The 26,857-nt window shown below is 41.4% G+C and overlaps 1 protein-coding gene across 2 annotated transcripts in view; it reads left to right on the forward strand.

The window, feature by feature from the left end:
* Nucleotides 1-26,857, forward strand: part of COP1 (COP1 E3 ubiquitin ligase) — a 123,464-nt gene that overhangs the window by 65,715 nt on the left and 30,892 nt on the right. For both annotated transcript variants that reach the window (XM_021545970.3, XM_077785294.1), the window contains exons 15-17: nt 2,709-2,825; nt 21,027-21,144; nt 25,629-25,753. In XM_021545970.3, the coding sequence (XP_021401645.2) occupies nt 2,709-2,825; nt 21,027-21,144; nt 25,629-25,753 (360 nt within the window). The remainder of the gene's footprint in view (nt 1-2,708; nt 2,826-21,026; nt 21,145-25,628; nt 25,754-26,857) is intronic.

Here is a 26,857-nt window from a genome sequence, read left to right on the forward strand (position 1 = left end):
AAAAAACAAAATCTTGAAAAGACCTAAATATTTTAAACTGAAAAAGCTGTTCTGGAGACATATTTTTAATACTCTAGTGAGGGGTAGGTATTTGGCGACATAAAGATGTCTCTCAGCAGCTGCAAGATGAGAGAAAATATGTTTTGAGAACATGTGTTTCAGAAATAGCCAACCTCAGATGGTTGCTTATCTCATCAACACAATTCTAGATGTTACCAAGACATCTGTGTTGGATAATTACTGCCTCGACCACAGCAAAACCGATGCAAGCTACAGCAAATAAACTCTACCCTTATGAATTATGCTTTATTAACCTGTCAGTTCTTTTTAAAAAATAATGGGCAGTTCTAGGTAAAACTTGACATGTTTCATTATGTGTTGTTATGTGTCCCATCTATCCTTTTTATGGTGCTGACTAAGATATAATTGGAGCCCAGTGTATCTCACAGCAGTTAGATCACAGAAATTGCAGGCTCTAATCTGTGCCTGTCAGTTGTAATGAATATTATGATGACTTTGAGCACATGGATTGTCCCTTCACCAGATTAAATGGTTCAGCTTATGACCTGCAAGCTTGAATGAAAAAAGGAGCCAAGCTGAAACAGAGCCCTCAATTAGCTTTTGATACAGAGCTGGGACCAGATGGCCATTTGTTTGGTTGGGGGGGTTCAAGGAGAGACTTGGCTGCTTTGGATGAAGCTTTAAGTACCTGGGTGGAAAGCTTCAAAGAAAGCCTGTGTTGTTTTAATACTAGATTTTGGCTGAGTATTGCTCTGAACTTGAGATCGTGCACCCCAGGCCACACTCCTCAAGTTGAAGTGGTGTTGTATGCTGTTTTATGACTGTTCTGTCATAAACAGGTTTTATTTGCTTCTTACCTCATCCATAAACTTGATGGCCTTTACTGCCACCAGAACTTAGACTACTCATCTTTTGGTGTCCATTCATTTAAGCAAAATGTAAATATTTTCTTATTCTGCAAAATTCTTCCCTGTTCCTGTCCCACTCTGCCCCCAAGAGTATAACATGGTGGAGAAGCTTTATCATCCCTTCTTGCCTGGGAGAAGAGAGCTTCTTAAGCCATGCTTGCAAAGCTTTTGTTTCATTTAAAAATGTAGCCAGGTGTTTAGGGTAAGTATTATAGCTCTGATCAGTGAGAATGCATTTCTGAAAACCAACCTAAGGCTGAGTGCTGTTTTCATTGAATTTTACATAATGCTTCTGGGCAAATAGATTATGCCACTGGGGTTTGTATTTCTGCTGGTGTCTGTGTGTGCTGCTTTCTGATGGTTCCAGGCAGCTGCCAGATATCCACACAGTGCTGTATTTACCATGATTCCTTGGTGTGCTCTGAGCAGTGCTGTTTCCTCTATCCTTGTATGGTCAGAAACAGCCCAGTCTTGTTGCTTCCATTGCTTGCCATACTATTAGAAAGAGCACTGGAGCCAACCTGCCAGTATTCCTCCTTTTCCTTCATCTTCTAAAACATCCTTGGATAATCCAGCTGGCAACCTTGCTTCTCCCTCAAAGCCCCTGGGAAATGCTGACCAAGAGGTGACACAGAGGGCCCCTCAGAGGGTGGGGGACACACCATAAGACTGCTGATCTCATGTATTGATCACAGTGGGTTGCAAGGTTCCTGTTGTTTTGCCATTTTTGCTCACTTCACCTCCAAAGTGATCTTTCAATAAGAACCTGTTGGCCACACATCTGAAGAAGCCCATGCAGCTCAAGGGGAGCTCTTGAGGGGGTTTTAACCCTTCATGTAGCAACTGCATGTTTTAACATTGGTTCCAGCTTGCTCTGCTTCCAGCCTCAGATGGTGATACTCAAGGTACAGCTTGATCCACTCATCAAGAAAAGAGGGAGGGGAGATGTTTAAGTCTTTTGTGCCTTGTATGAATCAATGGGGCTTGATGTCAATCTGCTGCTCCTTTATCTGGGCCAAAGGCAGTGCATTGTTTAGCTTTTAATAATAAGATTAACTATGTGAGGAGCACCTGGCGCTCTTCATTTTAAGGTTAAATGGTGCTTGAAGTGTTTCTGGCAGGTGGGGGAGGCTTGTGTTTTGAAAAGCCCTGGTGTTTTTTGTTGGTCATTCTCTGAAGCATTGGAGTGCTTAGTGGAAGAGCCCTTTCTAGCTCGTAGTTTAATCAGTGTTCATGTGGTGCTCTCATAGAACAGTAAAGTTCTTGTACCAAGGGATTATTGCATCATAGGAAGCCAGCATACTGATTTCTCTCCTGTCTGTGCCAGTTTCTCAAGAATAAAACAAGTTGTTCTCACTCACTGTGCATGCAATTAGGTATATTTATTCTGTGCAAAGCAATTTTGCTGTGGAGCGTGGAGTTCTTGCATCCCAGCTCAGGGACAAAGAACAAAAAAGGATGTAAGCCTTCCTGTCCTTGGTTGTATGAATCTGCACTGCAGTAACCTTATGCACTGAAACTATAGCAGAGTAGGTTAATCACCTGCTCTGATATTTACAATGTGGACTTGAGAATATTCTCGAACTTACCAACCACCAGGGACAACTGACCCTTTAGACTAACATCTTAACAACTGAGGCTTTCCAGAATCTTACTATGAAATTACTAGATTTTAGGCCTTTCAGATGAAGTTATTGCTTTTATTGTTTTTTGTTGGGTTTTTTTGTTGGTTTTTTTGTTTGTTTTTGTTTATTCATGTCTCTGTTTCCCTTTCTCTAGTGAAACTGTGGTCTACCAACTTGGACAACTCAGTTGCAAGCATTGAGGCCAAGGCTAATGTGTGTTGTGTCAAATTCAGCCCATCTTCTAGGTATCACCTAGCTTTTGGCTGTGCAGGTAGGTAAAAGGGATTTGGGGCAAAGGGTTATTGTTTTTTCCTTCCTTTATTCTTTATTCTCTTCAGAGATGTAAGGTTGGCTGCTGTGCCCAAGACTGAAGTGTCTTTGCAGTTAAAATCTCTGAGTAAAGCTTATCAAGTGCCACAGTGATGTGTCCATGTCATGCCCCAGCCTGGCTTTTCCATTTGGGTGCCTTTATCAGAGATAAGGCAGGTAAAGCAATCACCCAGTGCATTTATTGGGATTACTAAGGCAACCAGGCAGAGCTCAGCTGTGGGAACCTCAGTGTGTTAACATGATGAGAGCTGCTCTTTCCGATTTATAATGTTGTTCTAGAAATACTACAAAGCCATACTGGGAATTTTAACTGGTTTTACCTGAAGCATGCTGTAAAGCTGTAGCTGTGCATGTTCCCGTAGCTCCAACTACAATCCCTGTGGGTGGGCTCATGTTTTCCTAGGCTGGGCAAAGATGGCTGTTAACATTTTTATTTTCTTGAAATAGTCAGTGGGGAAGGCACAAGGAGCCTTTTATTCACTTAGATTAAATGGTTCTTGGTGATAACACAAAGATGTGAGAGCAGAGCAGGTGTTGCTTTGGGAGGAAGCTGTATTATGCTATGCATACAGTAACTAAAACTCACAGGTGCCTATAAATGTTTAACCAACTCTGCATTTTCTTTCTCCTTGGGGAATTTTAATGGACTTGTAACTAGTTGTTGTGACAAGACTTGTTTTTTCTGGACTCTGGGAGATTTGTTGATCATTCTTGCAACCACTGGTTTGCCATTTCATTCAGGTGTTCTCATTTCCAGGCTGGTTCTACTTTGGTTGTAACTCTTAGGAGGTAAAAAATAAACTTGCATATTTAATCCAGAAATAGATTCATGTTGGAGTGTAAAATATTGACTTGCTTGATAGGCATCTCTCTGAAGTTTAGTGAATTACATGTAAAAATAGATGAACAATAATACCTACTAGCAGCATTTGAATGAGAGGGACTATGGGAAAGGCTTTAGGGAGAGATGAGCACTAGCTCCAAATGGATCAGCCACTGATTAAAATATACCTGCAAAAGCACTATGAAACAGAATTCTTCTTGATAAATAGAGAACTGGGATTCTGTGCCACCTGAAAGGCAGAGGGGGGGATAAGGCAAAGACAAATCAAGGAAGGCTTTTGGAGCTTGAGGGCATGTGGGGTAGGAGCAGGTGGGAGTGTCTCTGTCCCCACCCAGGTCTAACAAACTGGGTTTGTCTTCAGCAAGTATGTTGAGAAAGAAGCATTAGGAAGCCCTAAACCCTAAAAGTTTCATGGAAGTTTTAAAAGATTGCATGCATGTTTCCATGATTTAGAGGATGCTGAGGGGTAAAAGAGTATTTGTACTGAAAGAAGTGTTTAAATCTGCTTGATGTTTGGTAATTGAATCTCTAAATAAAAATTTAAATGGATATTTGATTGATATTATGATTGATATTATTATATTGCTGAAACAATTGCATGGGGTAACTGAACCAATGGAAATTACTTCCCACAATGGAATTCTAATTGATCTTTAAGTCATAAATACATTTGGGGAAAATGGCATATTAAAAGAAATACTGGAATCTTGAAAGACATTATTTCTGAACTCCTAAGAAACAATCAGAGCAAAGAAATGGGTGTCTGCTTTCATGCTCCATATAGTAAAACAGTCATGTTTCATGTGTTATGATGGAAACAAAGGTTTTTCTTTTCCATCAGCTTCAGCTAGTCTTGCTTAATAATTTCATTTAGTTTGTGGAAAAGGGAACATAACTGTTGAATAGCATGAGTTCTCACATAGACTATAAAATTAATAAAGGGAGAGTCAAAGCTGACTTCCTTGGGTAGTACTAAAAAACAAAAAAGCAGGGAACAGGTCACACTGACTTGACCCCTCCTGTTTGCCCCAGCAGAAATAAAAATGAGCAGTCCACAGCACTAAACACTAATTCAGTGACTAGTTTAGTGGCCAATTTCTGAAAGCTGTCTTAGCCCTGCCTTGGCTTGCTCACATGCTAAGAGGATTTTCACATTTTGAAAACTGTTTCAATTACTTATTCAGTGGTTTATTCAAGGATAGAAGAGCCAAGACTGCTGAGCATTTAATGCCCCACACAGTCCTGTCTTGTATTTAAACAGAAGTGCTGTTTCTGTATATGCTCTCAATTTATTTGCTGATTTGATGCAGCTTAATCCTATATATGTGTCTGTATTTTTGTGTGTATATATGTATATATCTATAGTTTAAGACTTGTTGAGGTAAGCAATTCATAAAATAGTTAGGGAGAAAGTGTTGGTACATAATATTTGAGCTATAAAAGGAAGAAGTAAATTGATTTACTGTACTATTAATTATATACCCATTTCAGTTCTTCTGTATGCAGAATAGCTGAAAGCCAGCATGACTTCTTAAGCAATGTAATTTTGACTGAAGTAGAAATTCTTTCAGGGTTGACATTTCTATTTTATTTAAAGGTTCTCTCTGAACCATTCATAAAGCTGAAGCATCTTTTCATAATGTCCTGTTCTTTCACACCTTGCTTAAGAAAAGCTCTTCTCTGCCCTTGACAAATGCATCCTGCCCACTTGCATCCATCTGTTTAGAATGCCTTCTTGAAGTGGGCTTTCCTAATCAGATGCTTCAGCTAAATCAGCATCTCTGTGCTGGTTCCTCCCTTGCCTTCACCACAGAAATAGAATGACCATCTTAAGGTCCTTTCCACCCTGTGCCCATCTTGCATTTCTTTTCACTTGTTTGGAATATTTTGGCTGTTGGCCCACACAGCCTAGAATTCTGCATCGTGCACAGGTGAAGCCTTCTCCAAGTTTAAAACTCTCTTTTACAGAAAAATGGAAAGGAAGGTACCACAGTCCTTTAGAGATCTACCTATACATTGCATGAACTATGTGAGCTGAGGCAGCACAGGGTTCACAGCCTGACTTTGCTTCTCATCTGAAGCTTCATTCTTTGTAGGGAATCTCAAACCAGAGGTCTGGGTTTATAAAAGCATTTCCACCTGCACCCAGTTTACATGCTGCATTGCCAAATCAAGGGAGGGAACTGAAAGACTGTAGGGATGGATTTTGAAGCAAAGTCAGGCTTTGACTTCAACCCTGTGGCACTGTGAGTGAAATGGGGGGTGGTTCTGTCACAGGATTTGCTGTGAGGTTTTGATTTTAATGTAGTCATTTTTAAAAGTGTTGTTAGACTGTATATCTCCATGAGGAACACTCTTCTCTAGTAGAGAGCACTGAGTTGACCTCAGATGATGTAGGAAATCAAGCTTTAGATGCCACTATAAAAGCAAATCCCAGGATTAGCATCTAATGTGGATGATATATAAGTTTCTTTTCTGGACTCTTCACTCTGAAGCTTTTAGATTACAAAAAAAAATTATCTTGGGTAGCTTAAAACAGAACAAATGGGCCATAAACTAGAAATAGAGCCTATAGAAGAGAGAAATGGATATTGGTTTGAGAAGTAATTCACTTAAAATCAGGCACTTCAGGTGAGAGGAAAGCTGGTATGTCTGGCTTCAGCCTGATAAAATCTGTTGCAGTGGAGAGAGCACATAAAGAAGAAAAGACCCCTTTTGTCTGTTACTTTAATAAAATATTCTACTTGCATGCTTACTGAGTTGAAACATTGTCCCATATAAACTGTAATCACTGCCAAATACAAAATCAGGTCATTCTGTGGTCTTTTCCTCTTTTTAAAAACAGAGTTTTATTCTGAAATTAGCTATATAAATCATGGCTGAAGTTATTATTGTTCTGCCTCAGCAATAGCACTGATGTCCTTAACCCATATATTCTGTAGCAGTGCTGTTTCCCTGCTTTAAGAAAAAACTAAAGGATGAAAATGCATCATGCACTTTGCAGCTGGAATGTCCAAGTTGTGCAGTCTGGGTGAGATCAGACTGTCTGCTAACTCCAGTGAGCTCAGTGTAACTATTCATAGAAGGAATGTTTTATTCCCAGCCTGCTGTAAGAGTGTCAGCAGCTACCACTGACTTTCTATTTCCCATATATTATGCAGAGGTTTTGTAAGAATTCAGAGACCTGAAGTTTCTGACATTAGATGCACCATCTCCTCAAATGCTGTATTTTTTCCCCTGTAGGACCCACAAATCTAGCAGGTTGGATTGAGGGCTGAGAGAGGCTTCTCAGAGCTGCAGAGATGCAGGACAGAGACTGTCTCCTCTCCAGGAGCTCCACAAAATAAGTGCAAGCAGCAGAGAAATACATATGGACAGGATAGCAACAGAACAGCTGCAACATAGTCAGAACTTAAGGTTTTGCTGCATTAATTTTAGCTTTGATCAGTCTCTAAAACAGCTTTGCTATGCTGTCACAAACTCTTGATAGTGTGGGTTCAGATGAAGTGACCACAGCAGGGCAAAAGTGGTGATGGATGCTGATCTTACTACTTACAGCCACAGAGTTTGAGACTGCCTGCATTGGAGAGGCCATACTCCCTCCTAAACATCCCAGGTGTTGCTTTTCCATCTTTTCCTTCACTCTACCAATTGCATGGCCAAAACTGAATTGCCTTTTTTCTGGATTAGGTTATTCCCTGATCTGTTGAGCACAGTGCCAGCCCCAGACAGGCTTTTGCCAGCCTGGTACCAATGGTAGTATTTACTAACAGGGGGAAAACCCTTAGTGAACATGAGGTCTGCTCTTAATGCTGAGGTTCACCTCTCTTACCAGCTCTCTCTCTCTTCCTTATTCCCTTCCCCACTTTCTACTTTTCCTTCAAAGGTGATTTTGCCCTTCCCCAGCATGTTTTCCAGGCTGTTTAAAGATGTTTCCTGTGCACCATTATGGATTTTTTTGTGGTTGGGATTGAAGGGACTTGAGACAGTATTCTATGTTTGGTGTAGGTGTTTATTATTTCTTATTCTTATTTCTTACTGAGAGTTCAGTAGCTTTTTTTATTAGTAAGGCACAAAATGGTTAACTTTTGTTACAAGGTCTTTTGAAACTAAACTATCTGAATAAGAAAGGACATTTAGATTATTTTCTCTTTTAATAACTGATCTTTTGAAGCTCATAATGTGGACTTTGTTGTCTACTCACAAAACATCACTTAAATTTATGAAGAAGGTAAAGAACTTGCCTCTGCCTTAGGACTTCTATCTTGCTTCATATTTATTTCTATATTCGAAAATTTTAAACTCCAAGTTTTTTACCTTGTGATATTACAGACTTTTAACTAACTACACACTCATAATTTTAGTGTTATTAGTCAATTTTAAAAGTTTCTTCTACAATCTTAGGTCAAATGTAGTGTTCTCTTGTGGGTCTGTGCCTTTAAGAAAATTAAGTTTAAAATTCCTAGCATCTAGGATTCTAACACACCATCTTTATCATTGCACAATGGTGTTGTATTCTGGTTTTGAATGGCCGCAAAACTAATCTGATGCTGTGGATCAGTAGCAGCATTATGAAGGACTCCTGTTGTGTCAACAGCTTTGTTTTCACTTGCAGCTATTTACTCACCCCCTAATGTCTCTGCAGCACCCTGATGCACTTACAGTTCAGGGTCAAAAGTGATTTTAGCATCATCATTCCATTTTTCTAATATACCTGGTGTCCAAGGGGGCCACTTTGGAGACTGTCCTGGCCAGTGAAACATTGATTTTTCTGCTGCAGTAACTGGAGCAGTGATTTCTCTTTTCCAAACATCTCCCTGTAGAGATAGCCTTGCACACTGTCTCAGATCTGGGTGACTTACCTGGCTTGTCACTCAGCTCAGAAGAATGATGGGATATTAATGACCAAGAAGGTAGTGTGCCTTTTAGGAAGAGAATTAATGTTTTCCAGCTGAGAGCAAGGTCTTACCTTAATAGATTCTCATGGGTGAGTAGTGTGTTCTGTTGAAAGCCTGCAGTGACTCAGAAAGGATGTATTTGTGTGAATATATGACATGTTTAGGGTGGAGTTAGGCAGCTTCCTTGGGCTTGAGCTATGAGATTACACTGAGTGTATGAATTGAGCTCAGTGTTTAAAGGCACAGACAAAAGTTAGGCATTTCTTTCAAACCTGTGGAAAACTTCACAGCAGTGAGTGCTCAGAATTCAACCTTGATGAAAGCAGTGGCATGCAGCAGTGCAGGGCTTGCCCATTACTTGGATAGGACTTTACCTGCAGTATGTCTTTCTATTTTGTGGATAGGTAATAATAAACCTTCCTCTAGTCCATGATCTCTGAGGCTGTTGGCAGGGGACTTTGGGGACAAGGTCTGTGTTTTGGAACTGTACATTTGTCACCTTTAATTCAAACTCATTCCAGAATTCACTGCAAAGCATTGGTTTTGCATTGGAAAGCATTTACAACACTTGAGTCAGTTAAGAGTTGTTTGGACGAATCTGTATTTTTGGCCAGTAAGGCTGTGATCATATTTCTGTTCCAAAATACTTATTGTAGTGGAAACACTGAGCTTAATGGGATTTTTTAGGTGAGAACAAATCTTTGAAGGTTTGATTTACATGTTATCCCTCTTCATGGACCCTGGGATGTAGATGAAGGTGAGATATCAAACTAAGCCCTCTGCTGTCCTGGTGAAGGCAATCTTTCTGCCTCTGGTAGGTAGAGCATGTTGTACTTCTGCTGGGGACTGACAGTGAGAAGAACTGCACCTATACCATGTTATTTAAACTTAAGATCTTTGTAGTTAAGCTGATTTTTCTGTTCCTGCATATCACAGATGCTGCCAGATCTGCCAGGTAGTGTCTTCCTGCCTTGCTGCCAGTGCTTCCTAGGAAATCACAAAGGGATTTGAAACCTCTCATCAGTGTGCAGGATGTGTCGCATGTGCAATTTTCACATAAGCCTTAAGAGTTCAAGAGCTGATAGAACTTTTTTACTTACACAGAAAAAGCAGTATCTGACTTGTCTTGGATAAAGCAATTGCAATGAATAGTGAGTAACAATATAGAGACCTACTGGGGAGTTTCCTAACTTTGTCCCAGAGGTCATCACACTTCAGTAACAAGTGAATGAATAAAATGAACTTGAAAAGCTCCATTTGATTCTCTAGAGAAAAGGATAAATCTGCCATTGGCAGAAATTAGTGTGCTAATTGTTTGCTTAAATATTCTTTTCCTGAACATTTTGTCTTACAACTGGCACAGAAGTCATTTAGTCAATGTGACGAAATTGAAATTTAAATTGAAATGAGCCTTGGAATTCAGGAACAGATAGCCAACTCCAACATTTATCTTTTTCTCAGAATGCCAAATTGCTCTTGCTGCTAGCTGTTGCTGTATCCCTTAAGAGTTTAATGCTTTTCCAACCTCGGCAGTTTCCAAAGCTGCAGTTTTTCTAGCTTGTTCAAAGGAATTGCGTTTTGGAATTATATCCTTTGTAATGGCTTCTTGTGTTTTCTCCTGTTCAGACTGCATAGATTAACTGTTTCAGCCTTTTATTTGGGTACTGTGCTTCCATACTAACTGATGAAGATTGTGGCATAGCACAGGAAAATCTGTAACCAGTGAGTGCATTGAGGACTCTCATATCAAAGGTACCTTTTCATATAGTGTCTGAGCATCTAAACATTGCAGTAAACATAAACACTCTTTAAGAGTAGAGTTTTGAATGTTTGGGCAAAGTATCAGTCATTTAAATTTCAAGAAAATGAGAAAAAATGAGACTGTAGATGCATGTGCAAATCCAGTTGCTCTTCATGTTACTTATATCATTGCCTCCTTAGGGTATGTTGCTTCTTTTCCACCTTGGATACATGTGTATCATCACATGCTTTCCTGTGCTTGTTTTCCTGTATACACAATCCACCATACCTTTGGTTTAAGCCTTCTTATCTGAAAGGTTTTAGCAGTTGTAATACTTCTAATATCCTTTTCCAGTGGAGTGTGCTGTGAGGTCACTTTAGCTAATGAATCAGATCATCACCTCCAGAAGCTAGTTAAGACTAATATCTCCTTGGGCTAGTGAAGCAAAATGTACTTCTGGACTAAAATCAGGTTTGGCTGATAATTTGGCCAACTCAGGTTGTCAGGAGCCTGCACTTACCTTTCCTTAGAGCCCCTCTGACTGCTCTGAAGCCTGTTTGGTTCTCTTTGTGTGATGTCTGCTAATACTACAGAAACCTGAAAGCTGTTGCTTCATAAATGCACTCTAAAAATCCTAGGGAAAATGTTCCTTTTACATCCATCTTTTGTAATGCCTCAAGCCCCTGCCTACATGATCTTGACCTCTTGGAGTGTGTGGTTCTAGGGAATCTGACTGTGCTGCCCTTTCCCTGCATCACAGCTCTGTGTGCAATCTTGATTCTTCCAAGAACCAGAACTGACATGGCTTTAGCATTAAGAAGAGTGTTTGTTGTGTGCAGTCTGTATCTTGAATTGAGAGAGATGTGTTCAGCAAGTGACATGGTATTTTTAGCTTTGATAGATGTACCCAGCACTCCTTGTACAAGTAAGGCTCCTGTTGCTCATGTAAGAAGTTTCATCTCTTGCAAGGTCTAGTCCATTTAAACAGCATGGATTGAAGCACCTTTTTCCATAAAATGACTGTTATTCCCATGTTCTAGGTGTCACAAAATTTACTTTGGACATCAGCTTACAGGCACTAGTGCATGTAGAGTTATGCATGTTGCATAGTCAATGAGAAAAGCTGTGTTAGGAGCATAACTGAATGTTGCATCTGAACAGCACTTTAACTTTTTTTTCTATTTTTCTTTAACTATTTTTTTTTCAGATGTGAAGAATGAATCCTTTCCAAAGCTGTAGGTTATTATGACTGCTGTTGTCTTCATTAGTTTTGTAGCATTAGTAAATCTTGCTTGTGTGTACTGAGTATTTTGTTTCTCCAACAGTCTGATAGACAGCAACCCTTGAATTGCACAAAAACCATCTATCCCTTACTCCTGTGAGAAATCGCAATAGCTCTTTAAAACCATAAAGGTCAAAGTTTCAAAAGAGTTCTAGAAAAATCTGTTTTGCTTCCCTCTCTCTTCAGAGCCCTTTTGCCAACTGATTAATATCTAATGTTTTATGTCTCCTCCTTCTCTCCTTAGTGTAAGACAAGTTATTTAGGGTGAAGGCTTTATGGGCTGCTGTATCAAAAGCTTAGACAAGTCAGTAACAAAATGTCCCCAGTGTGTAAAGACCATTATCCATATCCTGGCAAATGTCATCTGTAACTTTGAGAAATAGGGAATCTGTGGAATGCAAAGGTTAAAAACCCAGTTGGCAGTTCCCATCGAGGCTGCTGTTCTCTTTGTCTGTTCAGCAGAGGGAGATATAGATCTTTAGAGGAATGCTAGTGTTGGTATATATTTTTTAAAAAATAGTGCAGTTGGTGTGAGTAAGAGATGCAAATTACTGGCTGAAGCAGGGTATAGTGTTTCCTGCAGAGCTCTGTCAAAATATTTCAAGTGCTGGCTTGAAATCCTGTGCTGGGACACCCCTGAGCCTTTCTTTTGTAGAAGGAAAAGTAGAAGGGTCTTATTGTGCTGTTGGTTATGCCAGAGATTAAACTGACAGACATTCAGTCTAACCTCAGCTCTTTATTTCAGTTTTCATGGAGTGGATCTTTCTCATGGTGCTCCTTTTATCATTCATTTTGCTAAACAGAACACTGGTCATTTTCCTTTTTCTTAAAGCTGTGTTCTTTGTTTGTTTAAATGGAAACCTGGGCTGAACTTGTGTTGAATTCCCTAAATATGATTTTTTTTTGAGGGTGGATTTCCATTGGATTCCTTAAATCTAATCTTTGGAGGCTTTTGCCCATCATCTGTATTGCAGTGTAGGAAAATGAGATTAAGTTGTCATCTCCAAATACCCATGTGCCTTCTTCAGCTTTAGAAACTTCCTTTCATCTCCTTGCTAACATCATGGGCTCTGTGGCTTCCTCACTTTAAAGGGTTTAGTTGTTTGGGGTTTTTTTAAGATTTTGCTGCCAGCAAAATGAATCATACAGACCTTGCTTAATCTTGTATAGTCTTTAGAGCACATAGGGGAGGTTTTCACCTGCGGGGAAAAAAATGTATTGAATGCTTTTCTCAAGTTCAGTCCCTTTTTGGGTGGCCATTGAATGTTTGACACATGAAGACGGGGTGTGCAGGACCTCCCCAGGAGTCTGGTACCACTTGTCTAGACAGAACTCTGAGAGAAAATATAAATGAAGTAACGCATCCCAAATCATCTTGGTCATACACCTGAAATACAAAATAAGGGCATTGTTACAGTTTGCTGCTGTGGACCAGAGCATTGCTTCTAGAAGAGATTGCTGAGATTTCCCCAGGGCTGCAGAAAATGGTTATTCAGAGAAAAACTGTTCCTTCATTGCAAAGGAAACTCCAGGTAAAAAGAAGAGGAAAAAGCAAATGCATCAAACTAATAATTTTGTCTTAATTACAGAAACAAAGTACTTGCAGTTTCTGCTGGAAGAAAAAATTGTGAATATAAAGCGATATCCAGCAAACATTTTAATGTACCTGTGATAATGGCTGCTGGGATAAATTTTTCTTGCTGTATTGTGGGTTTTTTGGAAGGGAAAGTACAAAGAGGAAAAATAAAAAATACCAGTTAGCTTTACCTGTGCTGCAGTGTTCTGGGGGGAGGTGTTGGAGTGACATGGGTTGATTTCTGCTGTCTGCTCCTCATGTGATTTGTCATGCTGCAAGAGAGAAGCAGCACACTGCATTCTTCAGCAAGGTGCTCCAGACAGTTTTGTCTGCAAAGGTTCTTTGCTTCAGGCTATATTAAACCCATTTTTAATCTCTTGCCTTTACAGTAAGGAAATGGTTTGTACAGAGGGCACTGATGTCAACTTACTGTTGTTGAAATTACCTAATTCCTTCTTCGGAAAACTCTTGTGCTAATTTTTAGTGCAGGACTTTGTTCCTGTAAAATCAAGTCCACTTTTTCTTGTCCCTAATGCATTGTCATCTCTTTTCTTTTCCTGAAGCATCTGTTTCTTTTATGTAGTGAAAACTATCACACTGTCTTCCCTCCCAGAAGTGGTTTGTGATAGGCCAAACCCTGTGCTCCTCCTATCCCATTCCACTATTACTCTCTCAAGTGAAATAAATCTATTTATAGTGTTTTGTCGGCTGGAAGGCTTCTTCACTATTCTTTGTCAAATGCCCAAATGCCACCCTGATTTCTGTTGATGAAATAAAGATCCTTTTTTTTTTTCCTCCCTACTGTCTCTTCTGCTCTGGAAGAGATTTTTCTGGGGGAGGTGTCACTCCATGAAGTTTCAGTTGTTGAGTTGAATTATTCCCAAAGATGGAATGTTTAGCTGTCATATGTCCTCAGTCTTCTCTCCAGAGCAAGACCCACGTATGGATATTCAAACTCCAGCCTGCCTTGCTGCTGTAGGGAAGATTAAATATCTACTCCAAACTTTCTGAATAAAGCCATCTCAGTCACATGAAGATCTGCAGGTACTGTTGTTTGATGTTACAGGCTTGGCAGCAGTTAAAATTGAGCTGTTCATTTTCTTTTCCACTAGTAAGAAAAAAAAAGTGAATTAAAGGAGAGCTAAGGTTGTATGACAGTGCTTCATGCCACCCCCGTTGTGTGGGTGTAGATAGACAAAACCTGAAAGATCTGAGAAGCCAGAAACCTGTGCAGCAAAACACAGCCTAAACATTATTGCTGTAATGCTGAGAGGTGGGCTAATGCCTTGCCTTTCTTATGTCAATAGCAAATAGCTAAGCAAGTTTGTATTTAAAAAAAAAAAAAATCTCCCTAATCCTTTGACATAAGAGCACTTTCAAGACAGGTGAGGGAAGAGTTTATAGAATTGTCTTTGGAAATGCTTGGAGTGTGACTGAGTAGGACTCTTGAACACAATTTTTTAACTTGGAAATTGAATCCAGCTTTGCAGTTGTCCCGTCCTTGACTGGCCAGCTGGACTGGCTGGATTTCAGTGGTCCCTTCCAACCTACAGTGTTTCATGACTCTGAGAGCCCTTGAGCAAAAAGGGATTTCTAACAGATATGGCATTCTATATAGGATTAAGTTTCATTTGAGCTTCCTCATAATTAAATTCTATGTTGTCTTTCAACCAGCCTTTGATATCATTGCCTTGGCAGGGAGGCTCCATATCCTGTCCCCAGGTGTATAGAAGATCCACTGGAGAAGTTCCACTTTTTTTATTAATGGCTTTTTAGTAAGTCTGCAAGTAATTCTGGAGCTAGGTAGATGGCTTTTGCAATTTAAGAAAATGTGTTTTCAAGCATTTAATTTTCAGGGTTTGGGCTCTGATGGCAGCCTTTCCTCAGGTGTTGTTTAGCTGGCCCTTGTTCAGGTTTCTCTAAGGACCAAGGTACCCTAATGTGCCATGTCATCCTCAGTGTACTATATGGAAGTACAGTGATTTGACTTTATTTTTAAATCAGGATGTTTTCCCTTTTTATCTCCTTCCTCTTCTCCCTAACAGAAGAAAGGTTTTTTCCTGGTGAAAACTGAGGTTTCATGTGAGTCTCCTGATCCTATTTCCATTTTTAGTCCAGCCAAAGACTTTACCCTTTTGGATGCAAGCTTCTTTTTTTTATAGCAAGAAATCACACTGAGCTTGGCCGAAAAAGAGACTTTTGGTTAACCCATCTGAAGTTCTCTTGTTCTACCTCTTGTTTATTTCCATTCAGCAAATATTCATCAGGATGGCTTATCCCCTCTTTCATGACACACCACGTTGGGAAATAACAGCGGGTGCTCTTTCCTTTTACCCAGAGACACTCAAAGCAAGCTTTGATTTGAACCACTGTACTCTGGACACTTGAAGGCATAAGGATGTAGTTATATTTTCCTGCTAAACAAGTTGCCTAGATACAATTCTCAGAGCCCTGAAAACTGAGTGATCTTGCTTACACTTGGTATACAGAGGAGAAACAAGTGAAAGCAAAGATCAATTTGTGTAGGTAGTTGTTTAAATATATGCAATTGGATTTCAGCTAACCCCTTAAATGTTTGAGTGATAGAGGCTTCCTCCAAGAACTCTAAAATCTTTCTTTTTCATAGCCAATGGAAATAGAACTGAAATGAAATGTTACAAAGTCTTGTCTCTCCTCTTTCGTTCTGATGAAAAGCATTTTGTGGGCTTGTTTTATATCCTCTTATTTTCCTGTTCTTTTGGTTCCCCCAGCATAATCTAATTGATGGCAAGCAGAGGTATCTTGCACCAAATTTGCTCTGACTCAGTTTGTCTTGTTAAACAGGTCATTTAAATACACCCCCTCAGACTATAAACCTGTTATTGTTACTGCTGATGTACAGTGTTTCACTGGTGAAAACAAGCCAGCCTTTGGATCCAAGCTTGAAGTTCATATGGAGGAAAACAGACAAATGAAGAAGATGGGGCAATCATGAGCTGAGGACATGAGTTACTAGGTGTAACAAATCAGAGCATCATGGTCAGAGAAGCACAAGAGCACATTAAAGATTGCACTCCAGCCTGAGCTTCTGCTTCAGTAAAAGATCTGTAGCACAAGATGTGCAGGACAGCAGGCTGTAGCCAGAGCATTAATGTATGAAATTATTTTGACCTTTAGGTTTGCTATTGAAGATGTGTTTTATTTTTAAAAAGTCCAAAATGTGCCTTGATCACAGAATACTTTTACCAGACCATTTAATTAACATCTGGCTGCCTACCTGACAGCTGTGCATTTCAATATGGGCATCTTCTTGTCCGTGGCATTTATCTGCTGTGGAACAAGGAGCATCATTCTAGTCTCAAGTCTGTGAGTGCTGAGAAATCCAAATAATGTCAAGGACTTATTTTTTTAATGGATCAATAATCTAAATATTGAACAGTTGAGAAATGTGCATTTTTAAATGATTGAAATAAGAAAAATGGGCATTGATTCTCTAGCAATTTAGTTTTCCAGAGGAGAGCCACAAAACCTTTGTATGCAGCTCTTGGGTCTTTCTAGTGGTTACATCCTTTGAATATAAAACTGTTGCATTGCAGGTAAATTTTTGTTTTGCTGTCCTTGGCTTGATATTCCTTCAAGTAAGTGGTTCTTGGTTGAAAGAAGCCTGGGGGGTCTTGTGAATTAGCTGATGCTGATTAATGTTCATTGTGAAAGTGGGTGAAACACATGATCTACAAAATGAATGTTACCTGGAGAGGGGGGTTGCTCTGCTGTCTGGTTTTTGTGTGTGGCTGCCTTGTGTGTGCTGGTACTCGGTGAAAGATGGAATTGCTGCTGTGTGACACCCTGTCATCACCCTTGCTGCTCTTTGTGGAGCTGCTGCACATCACTATGCATCACTACTAAAGTAAAAGCTTTACAATAGGTGGTGTTGAACCTAAAGCCTGCTGATAACAGCAGTTTTGTAAATTTTTTTAACAAGTCTAAATGTAAGGAAAATCACTTTTGGGAAAAACAGACCCCATCCTTCTCTTTCTTTTGTTTAAACAACTAAAAATCCAAGATCAATTCCATTTTTGTAAACAACTCAGAGATGACCTACGATGCTGCTGGCTCCATTAGCAATTCCCAATTCCCTTATTTTAGAAGTTCTGAAATCTGATTTTCTATGACTATGTAACCACATTATCAGCTCATTTACTGCATCCCCACCCCTGCAACCAAGCTGAATCTGAGAATTGAGGCTGAGGAGGTGCTGATCTCCCTTCACCTTGTTCAGCACATACCCATCCTTCTCTTTTGTCCTTTTCCTGCCAGCTGGAGTCTTGTGAATTTATGAGCAGCTGAGCAGAGAGGGATGCCATCCTTTGCTGACATGGGTTGTATTTACTGAAGAGGTGGCAAGATCTCAGGAGTTTGGAGAAGTCTGAATTCTTGATTAGTTGTCACTAGATGGCTCAAAGGTGAAAGCAGCAGTGTCTTAAGGGGAGTAAGCTGAGTGCAATGGAAAAGCACTATTTAAAAACTCAGGCTTGTGGTCAGAGACCTCTCAGCAACAATGGCAGAGTTTAGCTGTCCTTTTTGCCTTCTGAGATCACTTAAAAATACATGTCTAAAAAATAAAACATCTTCCCAGCAAACATTTGAATTCAGAAGGTATAGCAGCAGATTTCTGTCATGCTCAGTTTCTGCAGTGACATTGAACTAGATGAGAATTGTTCTGGAGTGTTTAATTTGTTATGAAATTTATACATGTTCTTTCCCTTTATTTCATAAATATTTAAGTTAAGCCTGAATGCAGAAGAAGAGGTGAAGCAGGGAGCTGTTGCTGCCCAAGGGCTGGGCAGGCAGGAGGCTTTAACTCTATAAATGTGAATTCTAAGATGAACTTACTCTGAGTGAGTTTTCTAGTTGGGGTGGCAATTAGCTGAATTATGATATTAATGTTCATTCTGAGGAGTAAACAAGAAGCAAATACCCCTGGTGTTGCTGGTTAGCATGCTCCATGATCTGCCAGGAATGCTGATGGCAGGAGCCAGAGCTGGGATGCTGGATGAGCTGATAAGTTCTTGTGGACTTCAGGAAGTGTTGGATTCCCCTCATTGCTCGCTCCATTTCCCTCACCTTCAGCTGCCTCTTGGGAAAAACTCATTTTCTGAGCCTTCCAGAGCACCCTGCCACCTCACCTCTGACCTACAGGTGTGCCAGAGATGCTGCCCCTCCCAGACAATTTCAGCTTATCAAATTCCACCAGGCAAGGCTTCTGCTGGGGTACCTGGGAGTTGTATTTTTCTCATTTCGCTTCACTTTGGGGCTCTCTACTTCCTCAGCAGATGGCATTTTTATCATGTTTTTTGTGAAGTCCATATGGCCTACAAGAGAGAGTATCTCTTTAATTGTAAAACATGACCACCTGTTCAGATTTTAATGAGTGCAGTGAGCATTCATCTTCATATATCTACTTAAAAATAGCTGCTTCAATTGAATTTAAAAAAAACAAACAAAAAACTGAAACTCATTTGGGCACCAACACTTTGTCTGCTGAAATAATCAATTAATAATTAAATGGCTAATTTTGGAGCCCAGTGGCCTTGCTGGTTCCCTCAGAGCTGTTGTGATGAGAGCAGACAGTGATTGATTTCTCTGCTGATGCCGAGAGGCACAGCAGTGCTGGGGCCAGATGCTGCCAGGCTTTGAGCTGTTTACTGGGATATTTGGAAGGTGAAAGCAACTTCGTGGTTCTCTTCTGCAAATAGACTTGTCTGCCCTGCTACAGCTCTCTCCTGGCTGCATTGCTCCAGCTGCTCACATGCAGGTATCCCTTTCCCTTGCCACTTTCTTGCAGGATAAAATCTAGTGCTCAAAAAGGTGCCCTAATGATGGGCCAGTGCTGAAACTGTAAGCAAAAATAGACTTGAAAGGCTTATCCATAACTGATTCCTAATAAAAAGCCCTGCTAGAATCATTCTGCTCATTAAAATAACAATTGCCAGTTAACTGTTTCACAGCTCCCACAGGTCTGCTGGATAGATGAAAAACTGTGGAGGTTCTTGGCTCCAGTTTCAGAGAAGTAGAAGAGACCAAGATGCCCAGGTCTTGTTAGAGTGTTAATGCTTAATTAAAGTCCCTTATAAAATTAACCCATTGTGTAGTAAGCCTGTTGCAACAGCATGTTGCTCTACAGCTAATTAAAATGCTCAAATGGTAGGAGCAGGCTGGGATTTTGGCTGTTTGGAGGTCTAGTATTTCAGAGGTGAAAGGCACAGAAGCTGTTTGAAAGAGTGCTTGGGACACAGCACCTTAATTGCTGATAGTAAGGGGTGCAATAGCTGCTGGGTTTCAACATAAGAGTAATTTGCCAGTGTAAGTGGTGGAGAAAACTTGGTGTGGCTGCTTGCAGCATCTGCTTTTACACCTGGAGGAGGAAGAGAACCAGAAATCCTTACCCAGAGAGACCTCCCAGCTGCTTATCTGCAGAGAATAAAGTGCTGGAAGCATTGAGAGAGGAAGGTGATTTGCCTGCCCACCTTATTTTAGTGAAGGTGTTTCTGACACAGTCCCCACCCTGTCCTGCCATGGCCACCAAGTAGTTCCTTAATCTGGGGGAGGAGCTCCCCTTGCTGGTCTGATGGTGGTTGCTGTAGCTTGATTGATGTAAACCTGGTTATCTCTCAAACCACGTGGGCTTTTGAGGCCACGGCAGGTCTCTCAGTTGCACAGAGGACAACACCCAGCTTTGAAATGCTGTGCAAATACAAAAATAGCTGTAGCTATTGGCATTTAAATTCATTTCTATGTAGTCTTTGTGATAAGCCTCCACCAGTGGGATATTATTTCAGTGGGAGGAGGGTGGGAACAGATTTCAGCTGATGTCTGGGTATTACAAGTTGCTTAGTGAGAGAGGTGTCCAGCTTGGTTTTCATGTGTGTGGCTTTCCCTGGCCTTCCCTCCCTGTGCATCCAGAACAGCAAGAGATAATTAAATGAATTTCAACATTAAAGGCTGAAAGTTAGGAAGGAAGAAGCTATTAACCTTGTTGAGCTGGAAGGAGCACTGTGAGGGTATTTGAGATTTGGGTCTCATGAGGTTTTTTCTTCTTGTTTCTCTGGTTTCTTGGGAATTGACATTTGGCTGTGTAGAAAAGCAAACTTATCACTAATTCTGCTGTGATCCCTTTCATATGGTTGTAGCACTGGGGCACATCTGTGAATTAAATCTTAAAATGAACTGGAATTTAGTCTGTTCCCTCATTAGCAGAAATGCTAATTCTTTCTTGATTGGTAATAAAGTCAGTGGAGAGAAGCAAAAAACAAAGGTAGGAAGGTTCTCCATCCAGAAGCAAGCATGACAAATTTAATCCTGTTTTTCCACAATCCACAGTTTAAGTAGCAGACTGAGTTTTTACCCTTGAGTTCTTTAACAGTTTTCCAAGAGGGGACAGCTTGAGGAAGGAAAAGAAGGAAGTTGGGAATTAGAAATGTCAATTGGCATGGCTGGGCAGGGAGCTGAGAAGACAGGCAAGAGAGGTTAGAGTCCTTTTAGCTGCTGCTTTGAACAGGGTCGTGGGGTTTGCAGGAGGACACGTGTACAGGCACAGACATGTGAATGCACCTTTTTCCTTTCCTGACCCTTTGAAAGGGAGCATGGACCTTTGTAGAAAGAATTTTGGGTCTGTTTTAGGAATCCTCATCTGCTTTAGTACAGATGGAGCTTGAAGTGAGATGTGGAAACTGCAGGCAGGATTTTTGTTGTGATTATTACAGGTCCTGTGCATCCTTCCCAAGTGATGAAATTTCTTGCCCCTTCTCTTCCCTGTCTGCAGATCACTGTGTTCACTACTACGACCTGCGCAACACTAAGCAGCCCATCATGGTGTTCAAGGGGCACCGCAAGGCAGTCTCCTATGCAAAGTTTGTCAGCGGCGAAGAAATCGTCTCTGCGTAAGTGTTGCCTTTTATGTAGGCTAAAAACTGTGTAGCCCTTTGTCCTGGTTCAGGGCAAATTTGGGAGAGAAGCCCCAAAAGGCTTCCTCTAGGAAACAGGTTCAATCAGCCCCTCCCCTAACCGGTTCGGCAAAAATATCTCCGTGGAAAAGAGTGGAAAAAACTGTCTATTAAACAACAAAACCTAAACAATATTGAGCAATAAAACTTCTTGCTGCTCCAAAAGAGAGGTAAACTCAGAAAAATCCCTCGGGCTGCAGCTTGGCTCACTCAGTCTCTCATCAGTCCCTCTGGTGCTGGAAATGCCACGGCCCAGGCCCAGCCCTCTGGGCCACAGGTGTGAGCTGCCACTGCTCTTCTGGTGTTCATTCCAGAGCAGGTCCAGAGAAAGGGAAAAGCCACAGTGCAGGGAACTTCTTTGCCTCAGCTAGCTAAAACTAACTAAAAATCAAAGGAGAGCTCTGTCTGTCCACAGACAGCACAGTCCAGGAGCAGGAATGTGGAGGAGTGAGTGCAGTTTTTGAAAACAAACTGCACGCTTCATCTCCCCGCCACTTCACTCCTAGAACGAGTCTTAAAGGTGTAAAACTTATTATTCAGCATAAACAGAACAGACAACTGGGGATAAAAGCATCATACAGTCAACCCAGGACACCCTCAATTCTCTGTGCTCTTCAGGGCTGCTGAGCAAGTTCACCTGTGTGGGTGGCTGCTCTCACAGGATGCTGTGCTTTTGGGAGGCAGATTGTTGCTTTTCTCAAAGTCAAAAATAGAAATTAATTCGTGGTGTTACTTGGCTGTGCTCTGTCTTGTGGAGCTAAAATGCTTAAGAGGAATATGAAGACAACTAGATGTGGCACCTATGCCCAAGTATTTGCTTTGGGAAGCTGCAGGTGGAATTTCCTCTCATTGAGCACTGAGGATGCTCCTGACCAGATCTCTGTGATGGAGAAAGCTGCTGGCAGAGCCCTGGGGACAATAATGTGCAGTAAAACACAACTGATGAGTGACAGAAGAGATCAAATAGTACTGCTGTGTATATGGTCTGAAGCGGGGGTTTAGCCACAGCCTGAAAGCAGCTCAGGTAGGACTGACTGTTTAATCTGTTCTCTGGTAATTTATTATCTCCTCTGTGAAGGCCATTTTTGGGCTTATATTTGGGTAAGAAAGTGGACAAAGAGAAGCTGTGTTTTTTGACTCTAACAGCATGCAGCTTTTCAGCCAGGGTAGACCATAAGATCTGCTATGGAGGCCCCGAGGAGCAGTATTCTCCAGCTTCTGTTCAGGTACATGGCCAGATGTGTGCCCCAAAGCCAGATGTGGCTGCCTCTATTCTGGATTTGTTTTCAATCACATGGGAATGAATGTGTCAGGACACTGCCAGTGAAAACTGGCAGTGACTGGCTGCAAGCCTCTTCAGTAAAGCAGAGGTGAACCCCTCTTACCTGCTGGAGAGGGTGAGGGGCTGCAGGGGAATCTTGGATCTCAACACATTCATGTCTGACACCTGGGGGCAGCAGGGCTGGCTCACAGGAGCAGATCTAGCTGCCTTGTGCTGAGCCAGTGGTTATCCTGCTTGGTTCTGTCCCATGTTTTTTACTCAGTGAAAGACAGCATTTTAAGGTGTTTCCAGGCTGCAAGGGAGTTACTGTGAGCTGAGCTGTATGATGGAGGATTCCCTGGTGGCTTCTGGTACTGTTTATATTTAATCAGCTTCTCTCTTCTTACTTCTGTTAACATTATAACTCTATAAGGCTGCAAATTCATATCTGGAACGCAGGGAAAATTAAATTTAATGCTTTGAACCAAATCTCTGTTAGAGAAAGTGTTTAACAGAAACAGGAGGAGGCTGGGAATGTTTTACAGCCATGAAATCAGGTGGAGCATCATTTATGGGATGTTTTAGAACAGAATGGCCTTGTTCTGCTTGGGCCAGCATTCTGAGCAAGCATCTCCCAAAGTTCTGAGAGGAGTTATTGATAGGGCTGTTAGAGCTGTCAGACTTGGACAGGCAGCAGCAGGGTGAGGGGACTAACTGAAGGGTCCACCTACCTTCTTGTGTGTGAACAGGGAGAAATGTCAGAGCAGATTATTTTTCCTGCCTTTCCTTTTGCAAACTGAGTAGAGGCAACAGCAGTAGTGATTCTCAAAAACCAAGCACTGATTGAAGAAAAAAATTATATGTATATTCAGATTCTCTAAATTTCTAGCTAAAGTTGTTTTATGGATTGCATTGATTTTCTTTGCCTTGTAGAGATAGGTTTTGACCTCAGGGGTGTTCAGAACTGCCTGGTATTTAGCATAACACATTGATTACAGTGCTGATTTACAGAGAGACAGATTTAACAGAGCAGCACATCCAAGATGTTTTTTTGGAGAGGATGTGAAACCAGAGGAGCAGTGTAACACCACCAGGATCAATGGCCTTTGTCTCTCCTTGCAGTTCAAGGATAAATAGCTTTCTTCTTTCATGGCTTGCTTATCCTAAGCAAGGTAAACATGGCTAGAGCTTGATGGGAATTCATAAACAGTAAAAACTTTCCATTAGTAATAGACTTAAGTGTTTTTATTTTAATGAAGACACCTAGTAGGTATTCCAGTGAAATTATAGAGGTTAAGTGCCTGTGTATCTGAGGTATTCTTGATGGGAAGCTAAGAGCAGCAGCTAAGATGGGAAGGTAAGAGCAGCAGTCATAGGAATCTGACAGCTTGTGGACCAGGGATTAGTCTTTTGCTGTTTTTTTCCTGGCTGCAGAAAAGTTTAGTGTCCAAGGAACTCTGGAGCTTTTAAAAGCAGCATTTTAAAAATACACCTGTCCTAATAGCACAGAAAGCATCTGCCTGTGCTTGTGGGCCAAAAAAAACCCAGGAGTATACACCCCTTTCTGCCTTCTGTGAGCTTTTCCTCTGAGAGTAAGGACAAGGGAAGGGAGAAAGAGGAGCAGTATAGGGCGGGGACAGATGTGGAACAAGCACCAGGCAGAGAAGCTGAATACTCTGTTTTGGGCCTCCTGTCTTGACCTGGGGTTAGGAATGCACTCCTGCTTAAGTCACAGTGTTACAGATAAAATTCATTCCTTCTTTCTGATCTGACCTCATACTAACTAATAATACTGACTAACAAATCTTGCTGCAGCTCCCTTATCGCTCCTTTGTCATCCCAGCTGCCACTGAGGAGTGAGATAAGCTTTTTTGCAGGATAGCACAAGGTGTATCTCTCCTCTTTTGTGTTATATTTTTAGGCAAATGGGACACTGGTGTAGGGGCAATGTCTTACATCACTGGTAATATTTGATGGATGTTGTGTGATTTGAGTTTTTTCCTTTCAGCTCTAAATATTCAGGAAGCAGCAAGGTTGGTACCATGACCTGTGTGGGGGAGCGTGGCCTGCTTCCCCTCCCTCCCACCCAGGAGGCTGAAGGTTCTGCTCCCAATCTCTTTCAATCTGGGGATCAGAACAGCACTGTCCTTTTCTTTAAAATGCCTTCTTGGTGCTTCGGTTCCACCATGTCACCATTTGTTCCCCAACTGTGTATCTCAGTGAGTGCCAGAATAGCAGAGCCAAGTAAGCTGTGATTGCTAGGAAATAATGCCTGTGAAGCGAGAGATTATCTTCATGTCTCTTCAGCTCTGGGGGAAGAAATTAATCCCATATCTTCTGGAAATATAGGATCTTCCTATTTGAGTTCTGCCAGACAAGCAGATTAGTAACCCCAAAGGCAAAATGTTTTCTCACAGTAAACAGAAAAACATTTTGAAGGCAGGTATATTTGCATTTTGGGGAAGCATGAGAAACAACCATTGTGATTTAATCCCAACATGTTCTGTATATTTTGAATAGTAATATTTAACTTTCCTTGACAAGGTGAAAAAGGTAGAAGCTTGAGTTCTGTATCCATGCAGTCTTGATTACACATGAGAAAAATGGATTTAATTTTAACAGCAACTCTGAGCCCCCATTGGTTTTTCTGTGCTGCTGCTTGGTATTGGGCAGCAGGAGGAGAATGTGCTTCAGGGCACCTGGGGAGTGAGGAGACTGCTTCCTACCCAAGCCCTGGAAAGACATGAATGAGAGTTGCAGCTGGCACGGAGAAGGGAACAGATTTTATCCATGCTGTAAAGGTTTAAAACATAAATAACTTCAGTGTGTCTTGGATCTGTGAGGATCTGGAGGAGGCAGTGATAGCTCAGAGGCCGTGCAGTTCAGAGGAGGGCTCTGCAGTTGATAGGAGAAAGGAAGAGTAATACTTCAGGGAAGTTTTTATTCAAACGTGTAATGTGTTTTGACAGGCTTTTAAAATAAGGTGATATCTTTCTGAGCTCAAGCTGAGCTGCATATGATTGAAAGTGGGATAAATCTCCTGTTGTGCACTAAGGCTTCCTGCATTTACATTGTCATCGGAGCGTTGAGGAGCAGGGTGGCCAGGGAGGGAGGAGTTCCTGCCATATGGCAGCAGGGTAAATTTCAGTGTTTTTTTCAGGTCAACAGACAGTCAGCTGAAGCTGTGGAATGTGGGGAAACCTCACTGCCTGCGCTCCTTCAAGGGTCACATCAACGAGAAAAACTTTGTGGGGCTTGCGTCCAACGGAGACTACATTGCCTGTGGTGAGTAGAGCAGCCACCCTGATGTGCTATCAGGGTTCCTCAGAGCTGGGCCCTCACCTGGAGCAAGGCACACCACCACCTGTGCTATTTAGCTGGATGGGCTTTTAAATAGAAAATTCTTCTGACCATCCACACTCCTTCCCCTCCCAGGGAATGGCATTGGTAGTCCTGACCTAAGGGGGTCTACAGATGCTTTTCTTCCATTGCAGAGGAGTTGTTTGTGCATGATGATTCAAGCTTGTTGTCATCAAAATGAACTGCTGATGTCATTGCTGCTGATATAATTGATGTATTTCAAGATCAACAACTGGCACATCTTCATGCATCACCAGTAGCCTGAGCCACGTGAGGCTCCAGTGGCTGTCACTTAGTCTGGCATTCTGCATGGTGAAGTAAATAGTGCCCACATTGCAAACAGCTCCTCAGAAGACCGAATCATTAGTTACCCCTTTGGCTGTTCTGTCCTTTCAGTGCTTAAGCCAGACTGTCAGAGCTCTGTAAATCCACAGCTCTTGCTGGGAAGGCAGTGACAGGCTGATAGCTGTGGGATGAGCAGGACAGCTGTGCCAGCACTGAAGGGAGGACCTTAGCTCGTGTGTTCTCTGATTGCTGTGCAGCTTGCAAGGCAGAAATTGGGATGGATTTCTAAATAAAGCCTGTACAGTCTAGTCTCCCTTGCTTAAGCCTCCACAGACCAAGTTGTCATACTTGATTATGGCAGGTAAAACTTTGATAGTGCTACCTGCCTTTGAGCTGTGGCTCTGAGCAGGCTGGATGTAGCAGTGATTCATGTGGCAGTGCACATGCTCTGCTCAAAAAGCTTTGCCTTGGAGACTGTGGAGGGTTCTTGGAATCCTGGGCATTTTACAGGTGTGCTGCACGCTGCAGTTGTCTTGTAATAAACCCATTTCTTATTATTAAGTGTGATGGAAGTTTGCCATGGAGCATTTGCAGTGCCAGGGCACCATGACCACGATGATAACTACAAGAAAATGTCTGGGATTGTTTTAAGCAATGAAAGAGCTAAGAACCTCTTAAGAGCTAATAACCCTTATTTCTGTTTGTCTTTACAGAACCTGATCTTGTATACTTGTATTTTTTATT

Source organism: Lonchura striata, chromosome 9 (assembly GCF_046129695.1).
Source record: "Lonchura striata isolate bLonStr1 chromosome 9, bLonStr1.mat, whole genome shotgun sequence".
Taxonomy (NCBI): Eukaryota; Metazoa; Chordata; class Aves; order Passeriformes; family Estrildidae; genus Lonchura; species Lonchura striata.